This window comes from Syzygium oleosum, unplaced genomic scaffold (genome assembly GCF_021117445.2).
Source record: "Syzygium oleosum isolate NSW1041296 unplaced genomic scaffold, Sole_v2.1 Sole_v2.44, whole genome shotgun sequence".
In the NCBI taxonomy this organism is placed as follows: domain Eukaryota; kingdom Viridiplantae; phylum Streptophyta; class Magnoliopsida; order Myrtales; family Myrtaceae; genus Syzygium; species Syzygium oleosum.
In genome coordinates, this window is record NW_026607528.1 from 1 (window position 1) to 22,582 (window position 22,582).

Genomic DNA, 22,582 nt, shown 5'->3' on the forward strand with positions numbered 1-22,582 from the left:
TGGAGATAGTTCCTAAATCTGATCCTGATATTCTTCGTCACCGCAATTTAGAAAGGAGTCACGTTTTTGCGGGGCTCTGGCATCATCTTTTAGGAGCTCTAGTCTTTCTTCTCTTTGAAGATGCCCAATTTTCTCCCTTCAGAGGGTGACTATTACTATGCTACTGCTTCCTGATAAATGTTGGTGACAGAATAAAGTTAGGTTACATGGTAATATATTGCATATGTTGGACGGTCATTTAACAGTTTTACAAGAATTTGGAAAGGGTTATTCCAGAAGAGTTGCTTCTGGTTCTCCTCTCGAGAAACTGTGGGAATGTCATGTCTATCATCTTTTCCAATAACTCGATCTTAATTTGATATAGTAGATTATGCATATTGATTTTGGGTGTTGTGTACATTTAATAATGCATATAGACAAATGATCTAGAACTTCTGTCCTATAACTTAAGAGTGGCTGAAAAATGTTAATGACTATTCACCTGCATGTCTTCAGGTTGATTCGACAGCGTGTCTATGTAGAGTTGATACGAGCCTCAAAACTGTTGCTGGGGCCAAAAAGTACGTACCTGGAACAAAGCTCTGTCTCCAGCCCGACATCAAACCATCCATTCATCCAACAAGGAACAAGCCCGCACGAGGAGATAGAAGCCGGAATCAATCCCCTCTACTTCCAGGCCTACCCGATGACCTTGCCATCGCGTGTCTCATTAGGGTGCCACGAGTGGAACACTGTAAGCTCCGCCTAGTCTGCAAAAAATGGTACAAGCTTCTTTCGGGTAACTTCTTTTACTCCTTGCGTAAGAGCCTCGGAATCGCAGAAGAATGGGTATATGTAATCAAGAGAGACCGAGATGGGAAGATCTCTTGGCATGCTTTTGATCCCATATATCAGCTCTGGCAGCCTCTCCCTCCAGTGCCGAAGGAATACTCGGAAGCCCTAGGTTTCGGATGTGCCGTCCTAAGTGGGTGCCACCTTTACTTATTCGGTGGCAAAGACCCACTGAAAGGCTCAATGAGACGAGTGGTTTTTTATAGTGCGAGGACAAATAAATGGCACCGTGCCCCCGACATGCTTCGGAGACGGCATTTCTTTGGATCATGTGTCATAAACAACTGCTTGTACGTAGCTGGTGGTGAGAACGAGGGTGTTCACCGTACAATGAGGTCTGCAGAGGTATATGATCCCAACAGAAACCGTTGGTCCTTCATTTCAGAGATGAGCACGGCCATGGTGCCCTTCATTGGCGTCGTTTACGAGGGAAAGTGGTATCTGAAGGGGCTCGGGTCACACCGGCAGGTTCTTAGCGAGGTCTACCAACCAGATACGGATAGCTGGTTCCCAGTGTACGATGGAATGGTCGCCGGCTGGAGAAACCCCAGTGTCTCCTTTAATGGGCACCTCTATGCTTTGGATTGCAAGGACGGATGCAAATTGAGGGTTTACGATGAAGTGACAGATTCTTGGAGTAAGCACATTGACAGTAAGATGCATTTGGGAAATTCCCAGGCTCTAGAGGCAGCTGCACTCGTTCCTCTCAATGGGAAACTGTGCGTCATCAGAAACAACATGAGCATTTCTGTCGTTGATGTTTCAAAATCTGACGGTGGCAGGGGTGCAACTGCTGAACATTTGTGGGAAACTATAGCAGGAAAAAGCCAATTAAGGACCATGGTCACGAATCTCTGGTCTAACCTCGCAGGGAGGAACCGCCTGAAGAGTCACATTGTTCACTGCCAGGTTCTTCAAGCCTAGAAACTGTACACTAAACTCAGTTCCATGGTTATGTATTTTCGGAAATTTCTTGCCTCGGCTATATGGAACTGCGTCCAGATGAGGCCAAAAGCTTGTCAAAATTGGATTTGACGATGTTAAATGGATGTGCACTCCAAATTGAAGCTCAAATGTCCCACTTTAGAGTCGCTATATATATACGTGGATGTTTTACCTTTCGGGGCTTGGAAAAGAAATTTTGGAAGATACATGGCTGGCTTTGGGTAGAGGGCGGGGATCAAGTGATGAAAAGCTCATCTGTAGTTAGCTTGTTTGACTTTCGGGTTTTGCTTTTGTAGACCTTGTTTATGTTCCCTATTCAACACTGGTTATATTAAATATGCTGTGAACTGGTTTGACCTGATCGTCAAAAGTAAGTCCGATATGGTTCATGAAGGGCATTCTGGAGATGTCTACCCTCTCTCTTATCCGTTGAATAAGCAAACAGAGCCTTAAAAAGTCTAGGAACAGAATTTGCACCTGCTTGCTCTCTTGGCCTCCGTGGCTTGTGGACTGCCTTGTCCTCGTCGTCTTCCTGCATTTGTGATGTACAGGAAACCCAGGTGTCAGGTTACCTGAGTAAAAATAGCCAGTAACCGATTCGTCGAATCAAGTGACTTTTGATCTTTGCCAATACTTCTAGGTGATTATCGCGATGTCCCGAGAGATTCTGTCTAAGCTATTCAATCTTCTGGAGTGCCTTTCATGTTTATTTGTTTTTCAATTGGAAATACTAGACTTTTAATCCGGCATGGTTCCCCGGATCCGTATTTTGCGATACATTGAGAAGATTGTTTCTGTTTGATGCTACTTGATGTATGTATTCCGTAGTTCCCGAAGCAAGGTTTGCTGGTTCTAAGTTTAATGTAGTAGCACTCCTCCACAAACTGCTTTCGCCGGGGTTTTATCACGTTCGTTTAGATTCAGCTCAAGTCCATAGCAAAACGTTTTCAATTGCAGCTTGCAGAAACATTTAACGACGAGGCAATTCAAAAGAAAGGGGAACAAAAGATATTAAATCACTATTTATGCTTCAAGGTGTTGAGTTTGAACATCTGACATCTTTATAAGTGAAAAAAGAATAGGGAACGAATAAGGCACAACAACAAGGCTACAACTACGGACGACACCTCGTCCCAAGATTTCTAGCAATTTCTTCCAGAGTGTGCATCTCTAGTTTTCCTGCATTACGATACGAGTCCTAAATGTGGAAAAATCTATCCAAAAGCTTCTACAGACGGCTAGGTGTGCGCATACAAACAAACAAACAAACAAACACCCCCCCGGCTCAAGATCCTGTAAGGTAGCTTCTGGCCAATGAGATGGAACTCAGCTTCTGCCTCTTGAATTCGTTATACCGCAGAAAGAAATATTCCATGTAATCGAAATCGATGGGCGACATCTTTGCCTGTAGGATCATCAGCTCTTATGTAAGCATACTTGAGAGGCGATGCACAGCATCGATGATGATTTCAGTACATGAGAATAGTCGGTAGTACCTGGATTAGTCCCCATAATGCCCAAAATAGGTGTGCTGCCAACATGTATGTGTTGGTCTCGATGTACAGAGCTTCGAGATCTTTATCAGACACCTATCAAGAAAGAAGTGCATTATTTCGACTTTGAGATTGTGATAGTGGAATGAGGATCTGACAGATAAAGTAACCAGCCGATTTCAAATTCTATAGCAGCAGCATTAGACTACGGAACAATCGAGCAGCAACAGTGACTAAATGAAAACCTACTATGACGCTGTGACAAATTGAGTATTTGAATAAGCAAGCAATAAAATGCCATCTGCTATAGGCTCCATCTCATGAAAGTGCATATGTACCCAGAAGAATCTGCGTCAATAACAGGAGACAGACGCTGCACCATAGAGAAACAGTATGGCAATAAAGGGTAATATAGATCATCAAATTGAGAGTTGACTTAAAGCACATTAGAAAGTAATTGGATATGAAGCATTGGCAACATGACACGTATACAACACCATCAGCCAGATGACCGAGTAAACAAGCTCCCCCTGGCATTTCATTTATTTTATTTTTCTGGTTCTAACATGGGATTACGCCCACAACTGGAAAGTAGTTACTTCCAAATGAAGATAATCAACATAATTGGAGATGGTCACACCAGCCCCTCTACAAATCATAAGCATGATTGTGGTTACCGAAAATGGTAAAGAATGAAATGCATGAGTTCATCCTGAGATACCTCCTGCGGTTTCTCTGGCATCAGATAGTGCCCAAAGAAATGATACTGTTCATCTTTACTTGGGTACCTGCAAAATGGCAAAGTTTGATTACCAAGAACATAAGTCACATAACATCAACTCATACAATTGTTATGACATGGAAAGGCATAAGTTGAGGAACATACAAACTGTAGTCGCATTCATAGCCTGCATATTCATTGAAGTGATTTCCTATGTCATACCCTCTGTAATTATATGACCCATACTCAAAATCAATGAAGTGGAGTTTCCCTGAAAAGTGAGCAGAAATAACTAGAAAAGTTAATACAATGTATGAAAAGAAAGGAAAAGTAAGTGTAAGAAAGTAAAAGCCACAAGCTAGAATCTCATGCACGTGTCTCAATGTGACCAGTCTACTTGGGCATGCTCATTGCTCATGGAGTCCAAGTTAGATCAAGAGAACATGACGCAAACAAAAGAAATATTGGAATAGGAGTAGGAAAAACTAAATGCTTCTGACAACAACTGTTTGGTTCATGCCAGTCAAGAACAGAGATGAAAGAATGAAAAATAGAATTTATCACCCCAAGCAACAATGTGTACCTTCCTCATCATTGAGCATTAAATTGCCACAGAGCAAGTCATTGTGAGCAAACACCACAGGAGCATTAAGAAGACAGGTTAATTCCTGTTTCCACCATCAAGCAGCAGATTTCATCACATAAGAGCACAAGGGTCTGTCATATATATATGTATAATGTACTGATCAATGTGGATAAAATTGATTTAACACTTATGAACACCGGGGAATACTAATTTTTGCTCTTAAAGGCAACCTTCCCTAAAAGCATAAAAAAGACAAGAAATTGTTAGTAACTCGTGAGGCGATACTGGAGCATTAGAGTACCTCACATCCTAGCACAAACTGCATGATATTATGTGAAAGCCAGTGAGAAACTCATGACATGACATGCTAAGACCTCTCAGCAAGTTGTACATCATATACTCATTGCAGTATTAAGCAGTTAATAATTTCAGGCATACTTTTTGGCGTACCAAATAGACAATTTGAAAAGAGCTTGAATGAAAATATATGTATCAGAGGTTATTGATGTAGTAGTTATCCCACAGCATATATCATGTAAGAGTTGGGATATTTAGAAAAACTCCTTAAGAGAGGAATTTACCTTTAGCTCAAGAAGTTCATCATGAATTTCCTTAAAAGATATTGCCTCGTACTTCCTTTGCTTTTCATTATCATCAAACTTGAGATCAGATGCTACATCAGAAAAGTTGGCACAAACATGACTCAAAAGAAACATTAAGTTAAAATCATTTTGTTAAAAAGAAACATTTGACAGAGTGCAACGGTGAAATAACTTTTCCATGAAGTGATGAAGAAAGAGAAAGTGAACTGCTAAAGAGGAATAACCTTTCTCGAAAAACTTGAATATATCATTCCACAGTTGAGGTTCTTTACAACCTGGAATTTCCACTTGATGGAATTTGTGCAGCTGCTTAGCAATTTCAGCAGCCAGCTTTGGTTTTCTCATATCTGTTGCATGAGGTGGAAAATAAACAGCTGAACATGATGTCGAGCAACAAGTCATAGGCCATGGGAACTCATTATTAATATGTTATCAGACTTCATGGGAGCTCATAAATTATTGCCAGGATATAGATGTTTTGAAAAGTCTATTTTAAGAAAACGATCCTATAACTACAAGTTCAAAAGAATCGGCACAAAAACTCACATAAAGTTGTGATATCCAAAGTCAAACAGATTTAACAATTGAATTAGTTTTCATAGTGGCTAAAACAAAGACCCCAACTCAGGAAAAGAAGAAAAAATTAGGCGAACAAACAAATTTGAAAGACTGAACCAGATAACAACAAACTTTCTCATGTTAATCTGAAGAGCTGACACTGACAGGTATATATCCAAGATCACTATCCCCTTCCAAATGCCTTATTTCGAAAGATGGTCAGTGGGATTTTGAAACCACTTTAGACCTGTGGAACTGTGACCATTTCATTGCTGAAGTGCCTAAAGTATTACATGATACGGACCGTTACTTTCTAGAGCAACTCTCTGAAATCCACAACATCATCTGGAATTCTCTAGTATGCTGAATGATAAATTCATACCTTCTGGAGTGAGTGTACGAGCATTTATAAATGACTGAACCATGCCATTCCCAAAAACTGCAAGCAACTTCGCACCAAATCCTGCAGCCGAAAGGTACTTGATAGCCTAAAACAAATCCGTTAAGCAATTATTAAGCAGAGTACAGCATTGAAGGCCGTCATTACACACAGAAGTAACTGAGCACCATAAGTATTAGAAGCATTTTACTTTTTCCAAGTCTGTTGAAGAAACTGGGGCGTTCGTCATAGCAGTCCTACAGACAAAATGGTAACGAATGTGCCAAATCACTGTGGAAGGAGTTCTGAGTTTGTCTAGCAATAATTACGTGTGTGAGTAATTCAAGGAATTGTATGTGATCCATTCATCTACATTGCTCTCACGGGTTAACATCATAATCATCACATTTCTTAGACTAGTTATTGTAACCACAATAGAAATAACGAAATGGATCCCTCAAACCATATAAGTCCTTTTGACACTATCCCGACTAGTTTCAGCTCTGGATTCTATCGGCTTGCATTTGCACGATTACAATGTGTCTGGATTCGGGAGAGGTGCATCCAACCGTCTCCCTTGGAAAACTTTAAAGATGTATTGCTGTAACAGATGCCAACTTCAACATTTTGCATTTATGTCAGCTAAGAACCTTATGAATCCCAAAGAGATTAAGAAGGAAAAAACTTAACTAAAGGAAAGATTACAGAATTCTCTATTAAAGCACTCAGGGAAACAAGTCCAGTCGACTAGAACACAAGGAAGAAGGAAATGATCGACCCACAAATTGTTAACAAACTACATAGTTATTCGGAATAAAGACTCACGTGGAGTTCTCTTTCGCGATCAATGACATCCTCGGTGTTAGGCCCGTATAATCTGACAGTAACAGATTCCACATTTCCGCTTTCCTCTTTCACCGACACCTTCAACACTGCACCAAATCCTCAATAAGGACCCCCGACTAGGATAAACTCAAAAACCAGGCACGGCTAATCATCCATCCCTACCAGCAAACCTCGCCTATGATCGCAACGTACACACTAACACGGAATCATCGATGCATACGACTCATTACCACACCACAGCTGATGTTTAGAAACTCACATAGATTCGTGATGCCGCCGGACACGGTCTCCACGGCGAAGCGAGAATCGTCGAGCTTCGACCACTCCGCGAACAAATCCTTGCACAGCTCCCTGCTCAAAAAGCAAATCAACGCAACCTCAAGCTCACGAAAAAAAAAAAAAGAAAAACAGAGAAACAAACGAGCAGAAACGCGCGTCCAAGTCCCGAGAGAACCGAATCTCGCGCGACAAAGACATCAGCTCGGCCGAAACGGCGAAGAAGCAAAACCGCACGCAATCGGAGTCGGAGGATCGGAAGAAAGAAAGCCTCCGATTCCTCCGAGACCAGACCCTAAGAGGCTAACGAAATCGCGACGGGCGACGGAAATGCGAGGAAGCCGAGCGGAGGACGCACACGACGCGAGGGGACATCTCGGGGAGGGAGAGGGAGGTGTCGACGGCGAGCGGCGAGGAGGGAATGGCGCCGCCGCCGCCGCTGCCGCCGCTGGCTTCTCCGGCGACCTCCGTTGCGTTCCAGATGTGGGCGGCTCCCATCGGCGATCGCTGCTGCTGCTGCTTGCTCGTGCTCTGGAGATCCTTCGAGCTCGTGGCTTCTATGTTCGGTTTTGGGATTCCGGGGGGGAGGGGGATTTCGAAAGGTCAAAATGGTGGAAAAAATGGGGGAAAAGGGGAGACGACAGGCAGGCAGGCGCGTGGTTCGTACGTTCGCTGCAGCGAAATGATTGAGTACGGGGACTGATTCCACATGCCCAACGGGCGATTCCCGGTTTCATGAAACGGAGACCACGGATGGGTTTCTCATTTTAACGTGCCGACACCCGATCACTCTCAATTCCCTCCTATCTTTGTCTTCCACAAGAGGTGGGAATACCCTCTTCTTGCTTTACATTCCGGTTCTCAAATTTTCAATTTGTTCAATATGATTCACGCACTTTAGCTCAATGTGCAATATCGTTCTTAAATTTTTAATTTATTCAATACGATCCTTAAACTTTTAGTAAATGTTCAGACTAATCATCAGACATAACCAACGTTATTATTCCACTAATTTGAATTCATAAACAACATCGAACATTTTCATATGGTCCAAAGACGAATTTGAATATGTACTGAAAATTTAGGGACCGCATCGAATAAATCAAAAGTTCGAGGATGATATTGTATATTGAGTTAACGTTCATGGACCACGTTGAAAAAAACTATATATCATAACTTTGTCGAACATGACCTTTGTTGATTCGTAATTAAGGAGGCCATGCGAAGATTCTTATGCTTTTATAAGCGTTAGATAGATGGCATGGGCCCTAGTGAGCATCATCGATCATAAAGATAGAATGTGGAATTGAGTGACTACTTCGTTTGTTTGCCCGCCCCTCGTCATATAAGACGAAACCTTCGTGCGTTGTTTTTTTTTTTTTTGTCGGAGATGACTTCGTTTAGTCTCCTTGCTAATGTATATTCGATCGTATGTATCGATGATTTTGACTCTTATTTCTAATTTTAGAAATATCATTTTTATCGATCCAAAGTACATTTACGACTGACTTGTTTGTGTATAATTTCTTTCTAGCATTGAGATTACAATTTGATACGTGTCTGTTTGTATTTTTACAAAATAAAATACTATTCAAATTTCTAAAAAACAATGAACGAGTTATGCGTGAATTTACTTGTTGACATTTATATATCGTGAGAGTTTTGAATGTTTCGAATTATAAATAAAAAAAGTTAAAGTGCATCCGCCATGAAATTTAGACAAGTGAAAAATCTATCCAAACGAGCCCCAGTTGCGGAAGCAAGAGGGCGGCAGACAAAAAAGATGAGATCAACGGTTCGTAATACATCTGAAATCGGTACCGATCCTATAAATGGTTAATACCACAAAAAATCTCAAACTGGTATGCATATACCGTATTTAGCATAAACTAATCTTTATATCATAAAAACTCACAAGCTGGTATATTCGTGTCACATTGAGGTACCCCATGCTACATAAATCCAAAAGTAATTTTTCGCCACATTTATTCCAAAGTAATTTTTGTGGTTAAAAATCTTATGGTGCACCGGTTTGGGATAAATGTAGCACAAATATACCAGTTTTGAGTTTTTTATTATACAAAAACTAGTTTGGGTTTAATGTGACATGGATATATTGATTTCGGGATTTTATGACATAAGTAAGTGTGATACGGGCGTACCAATTTGGATTTTTTGTGGCAGTATTAGGACCCATTTAGCAATCATTCTGTTCCTGAAAGCTGATTCTGCTCATAAATTATTCTTTTTTATTCCGTGCTCGGGAATAATTTCTAAGTATTTGAAGGCGTTTGGTAAGTGTCCAGAATTTCTATTCTTGGAATAGAAAAAGAACATAAATGTATTTGGTAACTGCACAAAATTTCTTTTTATTAATAATATTTTAATATTATATTGAATTTTTTAATATTTCTTTCTTTTTTTCTTCCCCTTTCCCTTCCTTGGCCATGGCCGGTCGCCGGCGCCGGGAATTGGCCATAGGCCAGGGTCGGCAAGGGCAGCCCTCGCCCAAGCCGCGAGCCGCCCTCGCCCAGGCGGGGAGGGTCCAGTCCTCGTCGGCCACAGGCCAGGAAGAAGAAGAAGAAGAAAAATAAAAAAAAAATTTCTTGATTCTTGATTTTGTTTCAAAACTGATTCCGAGAACAAGAAGTTACTTTTTTTTGTTTCTTTATTCTGTTTCAAAATTGGAAAATTTGTGCCCGGGAACAAAAAATTTATCAATCGAATTTCTCTTCTAAAATTAATTTTGAAAATAAAAGAATATAAATTATTATTATTTGGCAACTTGGCAAACGGGCCCTAACCCTTTTTAATGAATAACGATTGGAATGCCTTTTGTTCCCCGTGTCGGAACCGAACGTAGCCGCAAATCTATTACACCTGCCAATACAACGATGGACGAATCCCGGGGACCCACGCCAAGATCGCCATCCATTCTTTTAGTATTTTTTTCTCGCTGCTTTCCTGTCCCCGCTACTTGATACGATCGTCACCTAACGACGGGGAAATATATACTATACTTTTGGTAATGAAAAGGACGTGCACTTTGACTCGGTCAACAAGATAATGCTCCTCATCATCTTTTCTCTCAAATTGCTCCTTCAGAGAAGTCAAAATTTTGGCCACGATGCTACATGAGTTTGACCTTTGAGATTAACGTGTGAAACCCGGCAAGTAACGAGGTTCAGCTGGTAGGTAAAAACCGAAAAAAAATTCCCTCGTAGATGAGGAGATATGGCGAAACTAGATTCGATCGCAGACGGAACCGGGACGGTGTTGCTTTGGGACCTCGGGTTGAGGGGTAACTTCATTGCTCGGGTCTGACCTTGGACATTAGTAGTTTTTGGAATGGACGGGCCTTGGTTCGTGTTTGATCTGGTCGTATCAGACTTTCTGACCGAATGTCCAAATCCGTGCGGAGCGAGCCTGATTTCCCGAGTGAGCATGGGTGGGTCAGTGATGGGTTAGCGATGTTTTTTTAACCGTCTGACAATTCCGTATATTACAAATTGTAATATATTAGGATACATCTCCCGGGCTCTACTTCCTAAACACTACATATTTTGGAATGTTTATGGAAGAGGAAGCAAAAGCCGACAATATGAGCGGCTGCTAGTTTCTTTTTCTTCTTTCTAGTATAGAACACCTGAATCTTTCAACTCGGCTAAACCTCATGAATACGCATAAATTGCCTCCTTTTTGCGTACATCATATGAGGTTTCCACCTATAAAGTGGCAAGCGTGCCACCCAAATTGATACGTGCGAAAGACAATGTGATATGGACACACGATACATCCAAATCAAACGCTTAATTGCTCAAACAATCTAAACAATTTATACGGGCTCGCGACCCGACGTGATAGTTATCAATACGGTCATAGTAAAATGTTACTCTTATTTCAAAAAATTATGAAAAGATTTATATTTAAATTCATGTGTGAACATTTGTGCTTAGTGACTTTCAAGTATTTCTCATATTAAAAGAAAAGCGCGGCGAAAATGCATAGACCTTAAGATTTTGATTAAATAAAAATGTAAAAAGCAAAAAAGGCAATCCATACAAACCTTAAATTGCATCCATGATTCGACATTAGTAGCTTTTATTGCCAAGTCTATAACTTTCTAAATTGGGCCACTGCAGTCTATTCGGAAGACCACCAATTAACAATCAGAGGGTGGAAAAGGTACTTAGACCCACCAATTGTCTTGGAAGGCTAGCGATTCGTGTTCTCGTGCCATAATCGATTTGCAATTCCTATCGACTCGGAACATCTTAATTATGACTCCACATGCCAAGTAATTGAACTGAGATGAAAACGTGTCCATTCACGTCAGCATATAAAAAATCGGGCGTGTCATGTCATACTCGAAATTTCTCTCCGCCGTTGATGTTTTACCTCGCGTCGCTCGAACGGGCCGTGTCCGATATCACTAGCCCTTCATGAGGCCCACTAGTGTCGTGGCTTTGTAGGCCTGAGAATCTCTTTCGATTCATGTTTATTGGGCTTTACCAGCATCCAATCTTATCAATAGTAATCAAAACGAGAGACTCGCAAATTAATGAAATTTTTTGGAAAGTAGACCTTGTCTTGTAAGAGCAACCCAAAAACAAAAAGAGCTTTTTTTTCGGAACGGGGACGGCGGTGACGGGATGGCTCGTCGGGGGCGTGAATTCGAGTTCGATGTGAGTTCCGATTACCGTCGAATGTGCAATTTCTTTCTGAACGCAAAAGGAATAAATTCCATGCCTTTCGAATGTGGCAAACCAAACATAAGAAAAGTATCAAACACTTTCTTCGTTTCCCTTTTCGTACTACACGTAGCCTTTGAGGAAGAGATGTGTTTTATAAGATTAGTCGCCACTTGGGCTCCGTTTGTTTTGCTGGAAAACGAACGATTCGGAGAATATTTACCTTAAAAAGGTACTCTTACATCTCTTGAAATAATTAGTCGATGAAAAATGATTTCATTATTGGCAATAATCTACGTCTAAACATTTACGTGAATGAGAGAAATATTTCCCGTTCATTTATTTCATAAGCGGTGCACGCGACTATTTTCAGGAACACTGTTTTCCAAATCATTCATCGCTTCCTAAAACTGATCGCTTGTACCGCTTGCAAAATAATCAGTTAATGAAAAATGTTTTCGTCATCAGCAACAATTTATGACTCAACAACATATTTACGTAAATGATGACATTATATTTTTCTATTAATTCATTTTTCTAAGCGGTGTAAATAATTATTTATATAAAAAAATACTTTTCCGAATCATTTACAGGAGCGTAACCTCGTACCGCGATGTTCCTTGCGTGCAAAGCAAGGCGTCAAGGGGGACTAAAGAAGGGGGGGTGGGGGGGGGGGGGCATCAAAGTTTCGGAGGAGGAGGGGAGTTACGACAAAAACTTTATCTTTTCGGGGCCTTAACTTTTGACGGACATCAAAGTGTAATAAAAAAAAAATTAAATTTCCGGCTTTAAAAAAAACGTCATAAACTGAAAAAAAAAAAGAAAATTAAAACTTTGGGGAGTTTCGTACGTCAGTGTAATTATTCATGTACGAGGATCCCCGGCGCTTTAGCATTAACAAATGAGGAGGAAGAGGAGGCGGAGGAGGAAGAGGGGTAATTCGGTCAATTCGGTGCGGAAGAAGGTCGTTGTGGCTTCACGTCCGGCACCCCTGCCCCGCATTAAATAAAAAAAATAATAACACAAATAATCTCTGAACTTTGACTAAATACATAATTTGATTTTTAAATTTTTAATTTGTTTAATATAATCTCTCTCAATATGGTCTCTAAATTTTTGGTACATGTTCAATTTAGTTTCTGAACTTTATAAAGTATTCAGTGTAGTCCTTGAATATTTTTATAAAGTTTAGGAACTAAATTGAATATGTACCAAATGTTCAAGAATCAGATTGAATAAATTGAAAGTTTAGAAATTATATTGAATATTGAGTTAAAGTTTAAAAATTATATCGAATAAATTAAAAATTTATAAATTAAATTATATATTGAATTAAAGATCGGGACTGTTTGTGACATTTTCTCGTAACGAAACAGAGTGTTCGAAAAAGCGCATGTCTCCGTCACACACTCTCTCTCTCTCTCTATCTCTACTGTGTGATTTCTCTGAGAAGGTTTTCTTGCTGCAAAGCTCGACGTCGCGCGACGTAGCACTCCGCCATTGATCCTCCCTCTTTCTCTCTCTCTCTCTCTCTCGAGGAGATCACGTACGCGAGAGAGAGACCCACCAATCGTCTCCCTCCCATTTCCTCCCTCTATATATACACCCGCATTGTCTCTACATTTCTTGCGGTGGCGTCGGACGAGCCAAGCGCCATTTCGCGCCCGCATCGTCGGAGGTTCTGTTTCGTTCTCTTAGGGTTTTTCGCTTCCCTTCTTTGCGCTCCGGTCTGTTCCTTCCTCCCTGCTGCGGGAAACTTACGCTGCAAGCGAAAAAGCTAGAGAGAGAGAGAGAGAGAGAGAGAGCCTCGCGAAGATGGCGTGGAACGAGCCGTTCGGCGAGTCTTCGGCTCCCCACCGGCCCGGCCGCCCCAGCCGGCCCTTCTACGCCCCTCCCCACGTCAGGCGGGACGACGGGTACTTCGGCCCCGGCGCCGGGCCGGCTCCGGCTCGGTATCGCCCCCGATTCGGCGCCTTCGACGACGCCAGGCCCGCCAGCGGCCGCGGCCGTGGCCGGAGCCGTGGCTACTGGGGCGGCGGCGGCGGCGGCGGCGGAGGTCGCTTCGCCGGACGACGGTTCGAGGTGCGCCGGGACGCTAGCCCCGAGAGGCGTTTCGACGACGCGTCCGAACCGGCTGCCGAGTTCCGCGACCTCGGGGTTACCGAGGAGAGCGGCGATGGCGGCGGCGAGGCCATCAACTTCGACGCGTACGAGAACGTGCCGGTGGAAGCCAGCGGGTCCGAGGTGCCGCCGCCGGCGGTGGGCACGTTCGAGGAGATCGATTTGGGGGAGGCTCTGAGCCTGAACATCAGGCGTTGCAAGTACGCGAAGCCGACGCCGATACAGCGCCACGCGATCCCGATAGCCGTCGCCGGGCGCGACCTCATGGCGTGCGCGCAGACCGGGTCCGGCAAGACGGCCGCGTATTGCTTGCCGATGGTCTTTGGGGTCTTGAGCGACGGCGTGACGAGGGAGAGAAACCCGTCGTCGAGAAGATGCGCGTGTCCCTCGGGCCTTGTTCTGTCTCCGACGAGGGAGCTGGCTTGTCAGGTAAGAGCCATCTCTTGCTTTGGTTGTGCCTTGTGGGGGGAAAAAACGAAGAAGAACGAGTTGTATTACTGTTGCATGACTTAGGCATTGTGACGGGTTGAATTATTGTACGTTAGATATCTTTGAGAATGATGCAGAACAAGAAGGGTTTGCTTGACATTGTATCGGCCCATGATTATGCCGGAATTTACGATGAGTTTGTGTTCTCTTTGGGGTGTTGTGTGGTTTTTGACTGTGCAGATATATGAGGAGGCGAAGAAGTTTGCATATCAAACTGTTGTGAAGGTTGCTGTTGCATATGGTGGTGCACCATTTGGTCAGCAGGTAGAGCTTCTTGTGTTTGGTTTCTGATGCTTTGTGCTTATTGAGGTGACCAATTGTTCTCCAGGTTTGCTTTGAATTTGAATGTACATTTTGCTGAGGGAGAGTGAGTATCAAGGATGGATTTGTGCTTATTAATTGTCGTGCCGAGTAGTAGTTATTATTGCATTTGCATTCCTTCATTCCTTTTTGAGTTGTGTAAGCTGGAGGGGAGGGCGGTGAGGCTCGATTCTGTCACAGGGAATGGTTGCCTCCATCGTTGTAACCGGGTCTTCAAATTGTTGTAATTTGAAAAGGCATGTAATCAGTAGTGGTGCTAGTGCTTTTGGATTTGCTTTGTACTCTGTGGGTCCTTGTGCTTACACCACTTGTTATGATGTTTCTTGACCAATTAGGACATTCAATTTCCAAGTCGAGGGTGGTCATGTGGCGACACTATCTAATATGTGTATTTCTAGCGTACTCCTCTCGTAGTGTAATTCCTTTTTTTTTTATTATAAGAGGCGTTACCAAACCTTGATCTGAGAGGTTTTTTTTTTGGTCGAATTTGATTTGAGGGTTTTGACCATCCACTTTTTTACCAACCCTTAAATCATGGGTGGATGAGGCTCCTAGTGTAAGTTTTTCTTTACACCGATGGTGTATGGTCTAATACTCTGTCTAAAGTTCTGGTTGTTGTTTGTTTTCTTTGGACTTTCCTTACTGAGACCTCCTCTTTTGCTCTGTATGTGTATTTCTCTTTTGTTTAATTTCTCCTTTTGACAAGCATGGTTCGGTCATTCTTTCCTTCCATAGTTATTAACAAGAAATCCTTCATACCAATTTGTTTGGAGATTTTTGTTAATAGGTTGCCAAGTTGCCATTGTGGTGATTTTTGGCCACTGGATTAGAGTAGCCACTCGTAGGTGTTCTTTTCTGGAGATCACATGAGAAGCTCTTCGTGAATGTGAAAAGTGACATTAATGGCATTTGGGATCCCATATCATAATCTTGCTTTCTGCTTGACTACCTGGATCTCTTTCATGGGAAGATTTGTACTCTTTGTCCCACAGGTTTAAATTGCTTAATATCTAAGGTTTTATGCATTTCCTTTCACAATACTCGGATCTCGTTGTAATGTCTGGCCTCTATACTGATTTTCTTTCAGGTTCGCACCCTGGAAAAGGGTGTTGACATTTTAGTTGCCACGCCTGGTCGTTTAGTGGATATGATTGAAAGAAATAAAGTCTCTCTTAGAAAGATTAGATATTTTACTTTGGATGAAGCTGATCGTATGTTAGATATGGGCTTCGAGCCCCAAATTCGGAAGATTGCGGAACGGTTGGACATGCCACCATCTGGAGCAAGGCAGACAATGCTATTCAGTGCTACTTTTCCAGATGATATACAGGTTTATAAATGCTCTCTGATAAGCTGCCAGCATCTATGGGGGGAGCTTAGTTATTAATTAATCCTAAAGTACGTAAAAACTGGATTTTATGGCTGGTATATGTAACTTATCTTCTCTTTTCACATTGCAGAGGCTGGCGTCCGATTTTCTCTCTGATTATATCTTTCTTGCTGTTGGAAGGGTAGGCTCCAGCACGGATCTGATTGCTCAAAAGGTTGAATTTGTTGATGATAAGGATAAGAGAAGCTATCTTGCGGATCTTCTTCGTTCCCAATCAAAAAATGGATGTCTTGGCAGCAAGGTACTAGAATTACTGAATTCAGTAGGCACATGTTCATTTATCGCAACATTGCTGTTTACTTAATTACATTCTGATTTACCATTTCATAAGAAGAAAAGTCATTCTGTTTTTCTTTCTTCCCAATTATGTGACCGTTTCAATAAGATACTCTAGTGGCTTAGCGAACATAAATGGAAGCATCTTTTGCTGCAGCAAGCTTTAACTTTAGTGTTTGTTGAGACCAAGAGAGGAGCGGATGCCCTCGAGAACTGGCTGTCGAGAAGTGGCTTTCGTGCTATAGCTATACATGGAGATAAAGTTCAAAAGGTTAGTTTTTCTAATCTGAATTGCATTTCTTCTCTTTATGGTACAATCTTATGCCTTTGCTGTACCTGGTGGCATCAAGTTGCCTAACCCATGTTTGTTAAAAATCCTGCTTGAAAGATCTTTTGTCTACGTTCCTTTGTTGCCGGCTTTTCTTGTGGGGTGTTTAATCCCTCATCTTCTTCTCTGAAGGAAAGAGAGCGAGCTCTGAGATCGTTCAGAAGCGGAGCCATTCCCATTATGGTAGCGACGGATGTTGCCGCACGAGGTCTTGATATCCCGCACGTTGCTCATGTTATAAACTATGACTTGCCCAGAAGTATAGACGACTATGTGCACAGGATTGGCCGAACAGGCCGAGCTGGTAAATCTGGGTTGGCAACTGCATTCTTCAATGGAAAGAATATGTCACTTGCAACAGAGCTCGTGCAACTTATGCAAGAGGCAAAACAGGAAGTCCCTTCTTGGCTCAGTGAGTGTGCCGAACAGTCATGTAATGGTAGCCATGGCCGGGCTCGGAACCATAGGGCGAGCAGGTTTGGTGGCAATGACTTCCGAAGAGGTGCGAAATCTAGCTACAGGGGCTACTCTTCTTCTAGCGGTTACAGAGATGCGCATGCTTATGGTTCTAGTGAAGATTGTTATGCTCACCCTCCCAGCACCGATGTTTACGGCTACGCTGCTGCTGATTCGTACCATTCCGCAAGTCACGGTTACTATGATGGTGCTAATAACGATTCTCACGCTGGTGAGTCGGACGGTTACGGCACGAGTCATGGATCAATCGTGGCCAGAGGTTGGGAGTAGCCTCGCCTCGCCTCGGTCCCGCTTTTGCATCTTTATGTGTTGACACAGCACATTCACATATGGGGTATATATTTTAGCTTTGGCACCGTGATAGGAGAGCTATTTCAAGAACACATTACAGGTTGGAAACTGGGAAAACAAATTTGGGCTGTTCAGGCTTGGGCAGCTTTTTTACTGTCTCGGAGTTTTTGTTTGGGGGTTTTTTACAGAAGTAGCTTCCAACTTGTGTTCATCACACTTTACCTGACCTGTTACTGCCTTTACGAAAAGGCATGCTTCGTTCTCCTCAAGGATCTTTAACTTTTGATGGATGGCCCCATCTTGTGCTGATATATTGTCGTTAGAAGATAACCCACCTTCCTATCGGGTTCCCTGATTCTTTTGGTCGATCTTGTGAGGGTGATTAATCTTTTGAACGTGGTTCTTTTTGCGAGCATGCCTATGGTCGCGCGTAAGTTCGATAGTTGATGGTAAGTTTTACAAACCGGTGATTTCGCATCTGACGGTTGACGTGGTATTCTTGCGTCCGATGATGGAGACAAATTGCAACAACTTCGCCATGCAAAGGATCACCTCAAGACCGATTGTTCGAAAAATGAAAATATTCTCTTAAATATAAATTAAATGAATAATTTAAAAAATATTTTCTTAAATATAAGTCATTCATTTTCCGTGAATCTCTATTTGTTTCGCGGAAAACATTTTTCTCATTTTTAGATGTTTGGATCGTTTAGGAAATGTCAATGGAAAATTATGTTTAAATCATTAAACATAAATTTCTCCTTAGAAAATAGAAATTATTTTTCAAAATATGATTAAATATCTGTACCTAGACAAAAAATTTTACGTTTGGGCACAGAAACACAACGCTTGTTCCCAAGCCCTTGACAGCAACCTCCGGCTTAAGCCGAGTCTGCCGAGGTCCATCGAAACCAAGCCTGGATCCTAAGAGGCCGGGCTCGAAACACGGTGCCCAAGCCAGGGCCCACAGAGGAGGGCTTGAGACCCTAGTGCTTGAGTCGGAATCTCTTAACACCCACACCTGGGTCCATTAAGGTTGTGCTCAAGTCCACCACGCCTAGGCTCAAGACCCGTGCCCGAGACCACGTCCATCAAGGTTGGGATCGCAACCTTAGTGCTAGTGCTTGAGTACCCAGCGCCTAGGCCCATGTCCATCTAGGTTGGGCCTGGGTCCTTGGCACCCTTGTGCATGTCCATTGAGGCCGGGCTCAGGACCTCGGTGCCCGTGCTCGAGACCCCAACGCCCGGGCTCGAGTCTCGAGTCCATCGAGATTGGGTTCGGGATGCTGGCACTCGCCTAGGTCAATCGAGGTTGGGTCCATGTCCATCGAGGTGGGTCTTGGGACCTTGGTGTTCGAGCCAAGGACCTTGACACTTGCTCTCGGCACCCTGGAGCACATGCCCTAGTCCCTGGCGCTCGAATTGAGGTCCATCGAGGCCGAACCCGAGATCCTAATACTCGTATCGATGCCTTAGTTACCTATACGTAAATCACTAGCGCCCGAATAATGTCTGTCTATATAAGAAAATCAAATCGGATTTTCCTTACCCAGCGACGGAAAATATTTTCCTGTTCATTTTCAAGTTTCAGCTAAACATCAGAAAAATATCGTCATTGTCGTGAAAACTATTTAAAAAAAATGTCATATTTTTCGTAAAATAAATGGAGCATGACACAATAAATATGTATGTTGGTTTTCATTTTTGTAATAACCGATTTTATTTGTAGCACGCATGAGTGGGATTCAAAATGACCGAAATGGGTACTTCACCTTCACCTGGCACTTCCTCAGTTCCTACTCCTCCTCAGCACCCATGCCCGCCGCACGATCAAACATCAATCGACACACGATCCTACGGCGGCGCAAGAAGGCGGGAGGGGGCGCGTGAACGGCCGGGATCGTCGCGACGCGCGGTACCATGCACCGGCCCACACCCGAACGCGACCCACTCTATAATGGCGACCTCCTCGAGCGATTGACGATTCCAGAGGACCATCGGCCTCTCTTCTCTCCCTCCCTCTCCCTCTCTCTCAATTCGCCCCCGCTCTGATCTTCAAAATCCAACCTCTAATCTGCTCGCATCTCCGGCGAATTCGACGCCTCATCGTCGCGAATTCGCAGGTCCGATCCCGAATCCGGCGCGGCTTCTTGCGGCCCTCCGACGATCGCCGCGCGCGTCTAGGGTTTTCCCGGCTCCAAATCCGATCGGTTCGGCGCCGCCGCCGCTTCCGACGATGGACGGCAACAAGGACGACGCGCTCAAGTGCCTGAAGATCGGGAAGGAAGCGCTCGAGTCCGGCGATCGCGCCCGCGCCCTGAAGTTCGTCGCCAAAGCTCGCCGCCTCGATCCGAACCTGCCCGTCGATGACCTGCTGTCGAAGATCGAGGGGCAGTCCGAGTCGCAGCCGGAATCGACCAACGGCGGTGAAGGGCCGGCGCCGGACCGATCTGGCCCGGCGCAGCCGGATCAGCAGAGGCCGTCGGTCCGGCACCGCGGTCCGTCGGCCGGCTCCTCGTCGTCGTCCTCCTCGTCGAGCGCCGCGGCGTACACCGAGGAGCAGATTGCGATCGTGAGGCAAATCAAGAAGAAGAAGGACTTGTACGAGATATTGGGGGTGGAGAGGAGCTGCACCGTGGAGGATGTGAGGAAGGCCTACAGGAAGCTCTCCCTGAAGGTTCATCCTGATAAGAACAAAGCTCCCGGGGCCGAGGAGGCGTTCAAGGCGGTTTCGAAGGCCTTTCAGTGCCTGAGCGACGAAGGGAGCCGGAAGAAGTATGACGTCACCGGTTCCGATGAGCCCGTCCACATGGCTCGGGCGGCCAGGCGCGGCCCGGCGCAAGGGTTTAATGGATTTTACGAGGCGGAGTTCGACGCCGATGAGATATTCAGGAACTTCTTCTTCGGCGGAATGCACCCCGCGACCACGACGCAGTACAGAGGGTTTAGCTTCGGGGCTGGAATGGGGCAGAGGCAAGCGGATAACGCGTCGAGTGGGTTCAATCTGAGGATGTTGATTCAGCTGCTGCCCGTCATTTTGATCCTGCTATTGAACTTCTTGCCGTCTTCGGACCCGATTTACTCTCTATCGAGGTCGTATCCGTACGAGTACAAGTACACGACGCAGAGGGGTGTGAATTATTATGTCAAGTCCACCTCAAAGTTTGATCAGGATTATCCCCCGGATAGCTACGAAAGGGCGAGGCTTGAGGTGAAGATCGACAGGGATTACATCTCCATCCTCGCGCAGAACTGTAGGGTTGAGATGCAGAGGCGGCAATGGGGATTTATAAAGGAGATGCCGCATTGCGACATGTTGCAGAAGTTCGAGGGAGTGGCTTGATGAGCGTGGAGATGAGGTTGTTTTTCCATAAGTTTTTTTTTGCATTTGCATGAATCTGGCCTGTGTTCTTGGCCTAATTTATATGAGTATTAACCTGGTCACAGCTGCTCATCTTGCCTCAGCTATGCAGACTCGTGCGTTTTGTTGTTTAGGATCTTTATTTAGAGCATGCACGAGGTTATCATTTAGGTGGCTCCGAAGAGCAACATTCTATGGATGCTTTCAGTATTTGGAAACTTCCCTGTTGAGAGGATTTAAATTATTGGCTCTTCTTTGAGGAGTAGCATCTGTAATTGTAATTGTTCTATTTTTTTTTTTATTTGCTTTGAATTTCTTGATGTTGCTGCTCTAGTGGTCTATGTGGAAATGATGCAACTGCTAGCTGGGCTATGATCGATGCTAGCAAGTAGCAGGAATACCTAGGTTTTTTAAAATTCCCATCATTTTTTCTAATGCGTAACACTGCCCTTTTGTATGGGGAATTCCATGTGTTTGGTACTTTTTGTTTTTACTTAATCTATATGAATTTGCTTTGAAGTCACTGTGGTCCCTAGCTGAACATGAGTTTTTCCAGTAGCAACGGCTTTGATGATTGAGTGGCGTCTATTAGGGATTGCCAAGACTTTTGAGCTGTTGTGTCTGTTCTTTCGGGGGTCGAACTAACTGCTTATTCTTCAAAATTTAGTTTATGTTTGATGGGATAATCTTCAATTCTTTCTTGCATATATCTACGCCGAAAGCCAGATTTTCTTATCTTTGTTTCTGCTGTCTCTTTTGCAGATTGTCCAATGGATACATTTCTTCCATTGTCTCTTGCAAGGAGATGTTGGCTTTCATTTGCACGCTGATGCGATGGACCTCAAAAGTAATTTTTGTTGTGAATGCGGAACTGAACTTCCCTCTTACCCCTTTAGCTAGTAATGCCCTGCGGCCCGGGGTTGAGACATATAATATGAATTTCTGCCATAGGTTATTCTTGTTTGTTTAACTATAATAGTTTTGAACAGTCAATGGGACTCCGCCTGAGTGTCGATTCCTCTGGAGTCGTCATTATATCGGAATTTAGATATGAAGCTATCGTAATGCTCTTAATTCGATCGAGTTCCTTGCACATATGGTACTACCAGGCTCTATTCTCCAGCTAACTGCCAGTATGGCTGTTTATATGGAAGCGGTTGTTGCTTTGCTGTGTAGAAGACTTGTCTTCATACAATAAATTTCTGTGGTGGGATGCCATGGACTATGCAGAAGATACTTATTAGCATTTGTTTTGCTGCAATGCAGTTTGTCTCCTGTTATAAACATATGATTTAGTGGGAAACATCATTAATTTCATCATGTGAGTTGTTTGGATCTGCCTGTTGGTTTTTTATGATTAGCTCTTGCACTGGGGTACGTTCAGCCCTATCCGTGAGGCTAGTAATCTCTCTCCCTCCTCTCCCCCCCTCTCTCCGTATGCATGTTCATCTTTTAAACGTTCGAGATCATGGAGAAAACAGCAGTCTTGATATGTTTTGATTTCTCCGATATACCGCATCAAACAGTTACAGGATTGGCAATGGTAGATCCATTATTTACTTCTAAAGTCCAGAAACAAGAGTGAATAGGTCGATAGTCT

The 22,582-nt window shown here is 43.5% G+C and overlaps 4 protein-coding genes across 4 annotated transcripts; 3 read left to right on the forward strand and 1 right to left on the reverse strand.

Annotated features, from left to right (window-relative positions):
- Positions 1-451: 451 nt before the first annotated feature.
- Positions 452-2,174, forward strand: LOC130136250 (F-box/kelch-repeat protein At1g55270-like; the record flags this gene model as incomplete). Its single annotated transcript, XM_056306455.1, has 1 exon — positions 452-2,174. A coding segment is annotated over one exon (1,304 nt), but the record flags the coding sequence as incomplete, so codon positions are not given.
- A 600-nt stretch (positions 2,175-2,774) lies between these two features.
- LOC130136265 (probable ethanolamine kinase) lies at positions 2,775-7,823 on the reverse strand. Its single transcript, XM_056306517.1, has 11 exons — positions 7,596-7,823; positions 7,221-7,312; positions 6,941-7,047; positions 6,119-6,224; positions 5,403-5,525; positions 5,158-5,249; positions 4,574-4,658; positions 4,156-4,261; positions 3,991-4,057; positions 3,273-3,365; positions 2,775-3,181 (listed from the first exon to the last, which is right to left on the reverse strand). Exons 1-11 carry the CDS (start codon positions 7,733-7,735, stop codon positions 3,062-3,064), a joined length of 1,131 nt encoding a protein of 376 aa, XP_056162492.1. The 5' UTR covers positions 7,736-7,823; the 3' UTR covers positions 2,775-3,061.
- A 5,716-nt stretch (positions 7,824-13,539) lies between these two features.
- Positions 13,540-17,976, forward strand: LOC115664133 (DEAD-box ATP-dependent RNA helicase 37-like). Its single transcript, XM_030586079.2, has 6 exons — positions 13,540-14,478; positions 14,719-14,802; positions 15,947-16,189; positions 16,320-16,490; positions 16,683-16,796; positions 16,986-17,976. Exons 1-6 carry the CDS (start codon positions 13,744-13,746, stop codon positions 17,598-17,600), a joined length of 1,962 nt encoding a protein of 653 aa, XP_030441939.2. The 5' UTR covers positions 13,540-13,743; the 3' UTR covers positions 17,601-17,976.
- Positions 17,977-19,596: 1,620 nt separating this feature from the next.
- Positions 19,597-22,302, forward strand: LOC115664134 (chaperone protein dnaJ 49-like). Its single transcript, XM_030586080.2, has 2 exons — positions 19,597-20,980; positions 21,745-22,302. The coding sequence occupies exon 1, from the start codon at positions 19,858-19,860 to the stop codon at positions 20,962-20,964; it is 1,107 nt and encodes a 368-aa protein (XP_030441940.1). The 5' UTR covers positions 19,597-19,857; the 3' UTR covers positions 20,965-20,980; positions 21,745-22,302.
- Positions 22,303-22,582: the final 280 nt, after the last annotated feature.

Coding starts and splice junctions, on each gene's coding strand:
- LOC130136265 (XM_056306517.1), bottom strand. CDS start 7,735: ATGGGAGCCGCCCACATCTGGAACGCAACGGAGGTCGCCGGAGAAGCC. Junction 6,225..6,940: donor ATCGCGAAAGAGAACTCCAC/GTGAGTCTTTAT, acceptor GATTTGTTTTAG/GCTATCAAGTACCTTTCGGC. Junction 3,366..3,990: donor TGCCAGAGAAACCGCAGGAG/GTATCTCAGGAT, acceptor CTTTCTTGATAG/GTGTCTGATAAAGATCTCGA.
- LOC115664133 (XM_030586079.2), top strand. CDS start 13,744: ATGGCGTGGAACGAGCCGTTCGGCGAGTCTTCGGCTCCCCACCGGCCC. Junction 14,803..15,946: donor GTGCACCATTTGGTCAGCAG/GTAGAGCTTCTT, acceptor ATTTTCTTTCAG/GTTCGCACCCTGGAAAAGGG. Junction 16,491..16,682: donor ATGGATGTCTTGGCAGCAAG/GTACTAGAATTA, acceptor CTTTTGCTGCAG/CAAGCTTTAACTTTAGTGTT.
- LOC115664134 (XM_030586080.2), top strand. CDS start 19,858: ATGGACGGCAACAAGGACGACGCGCTCAAGTGCCTGAAGATCGGGAAG.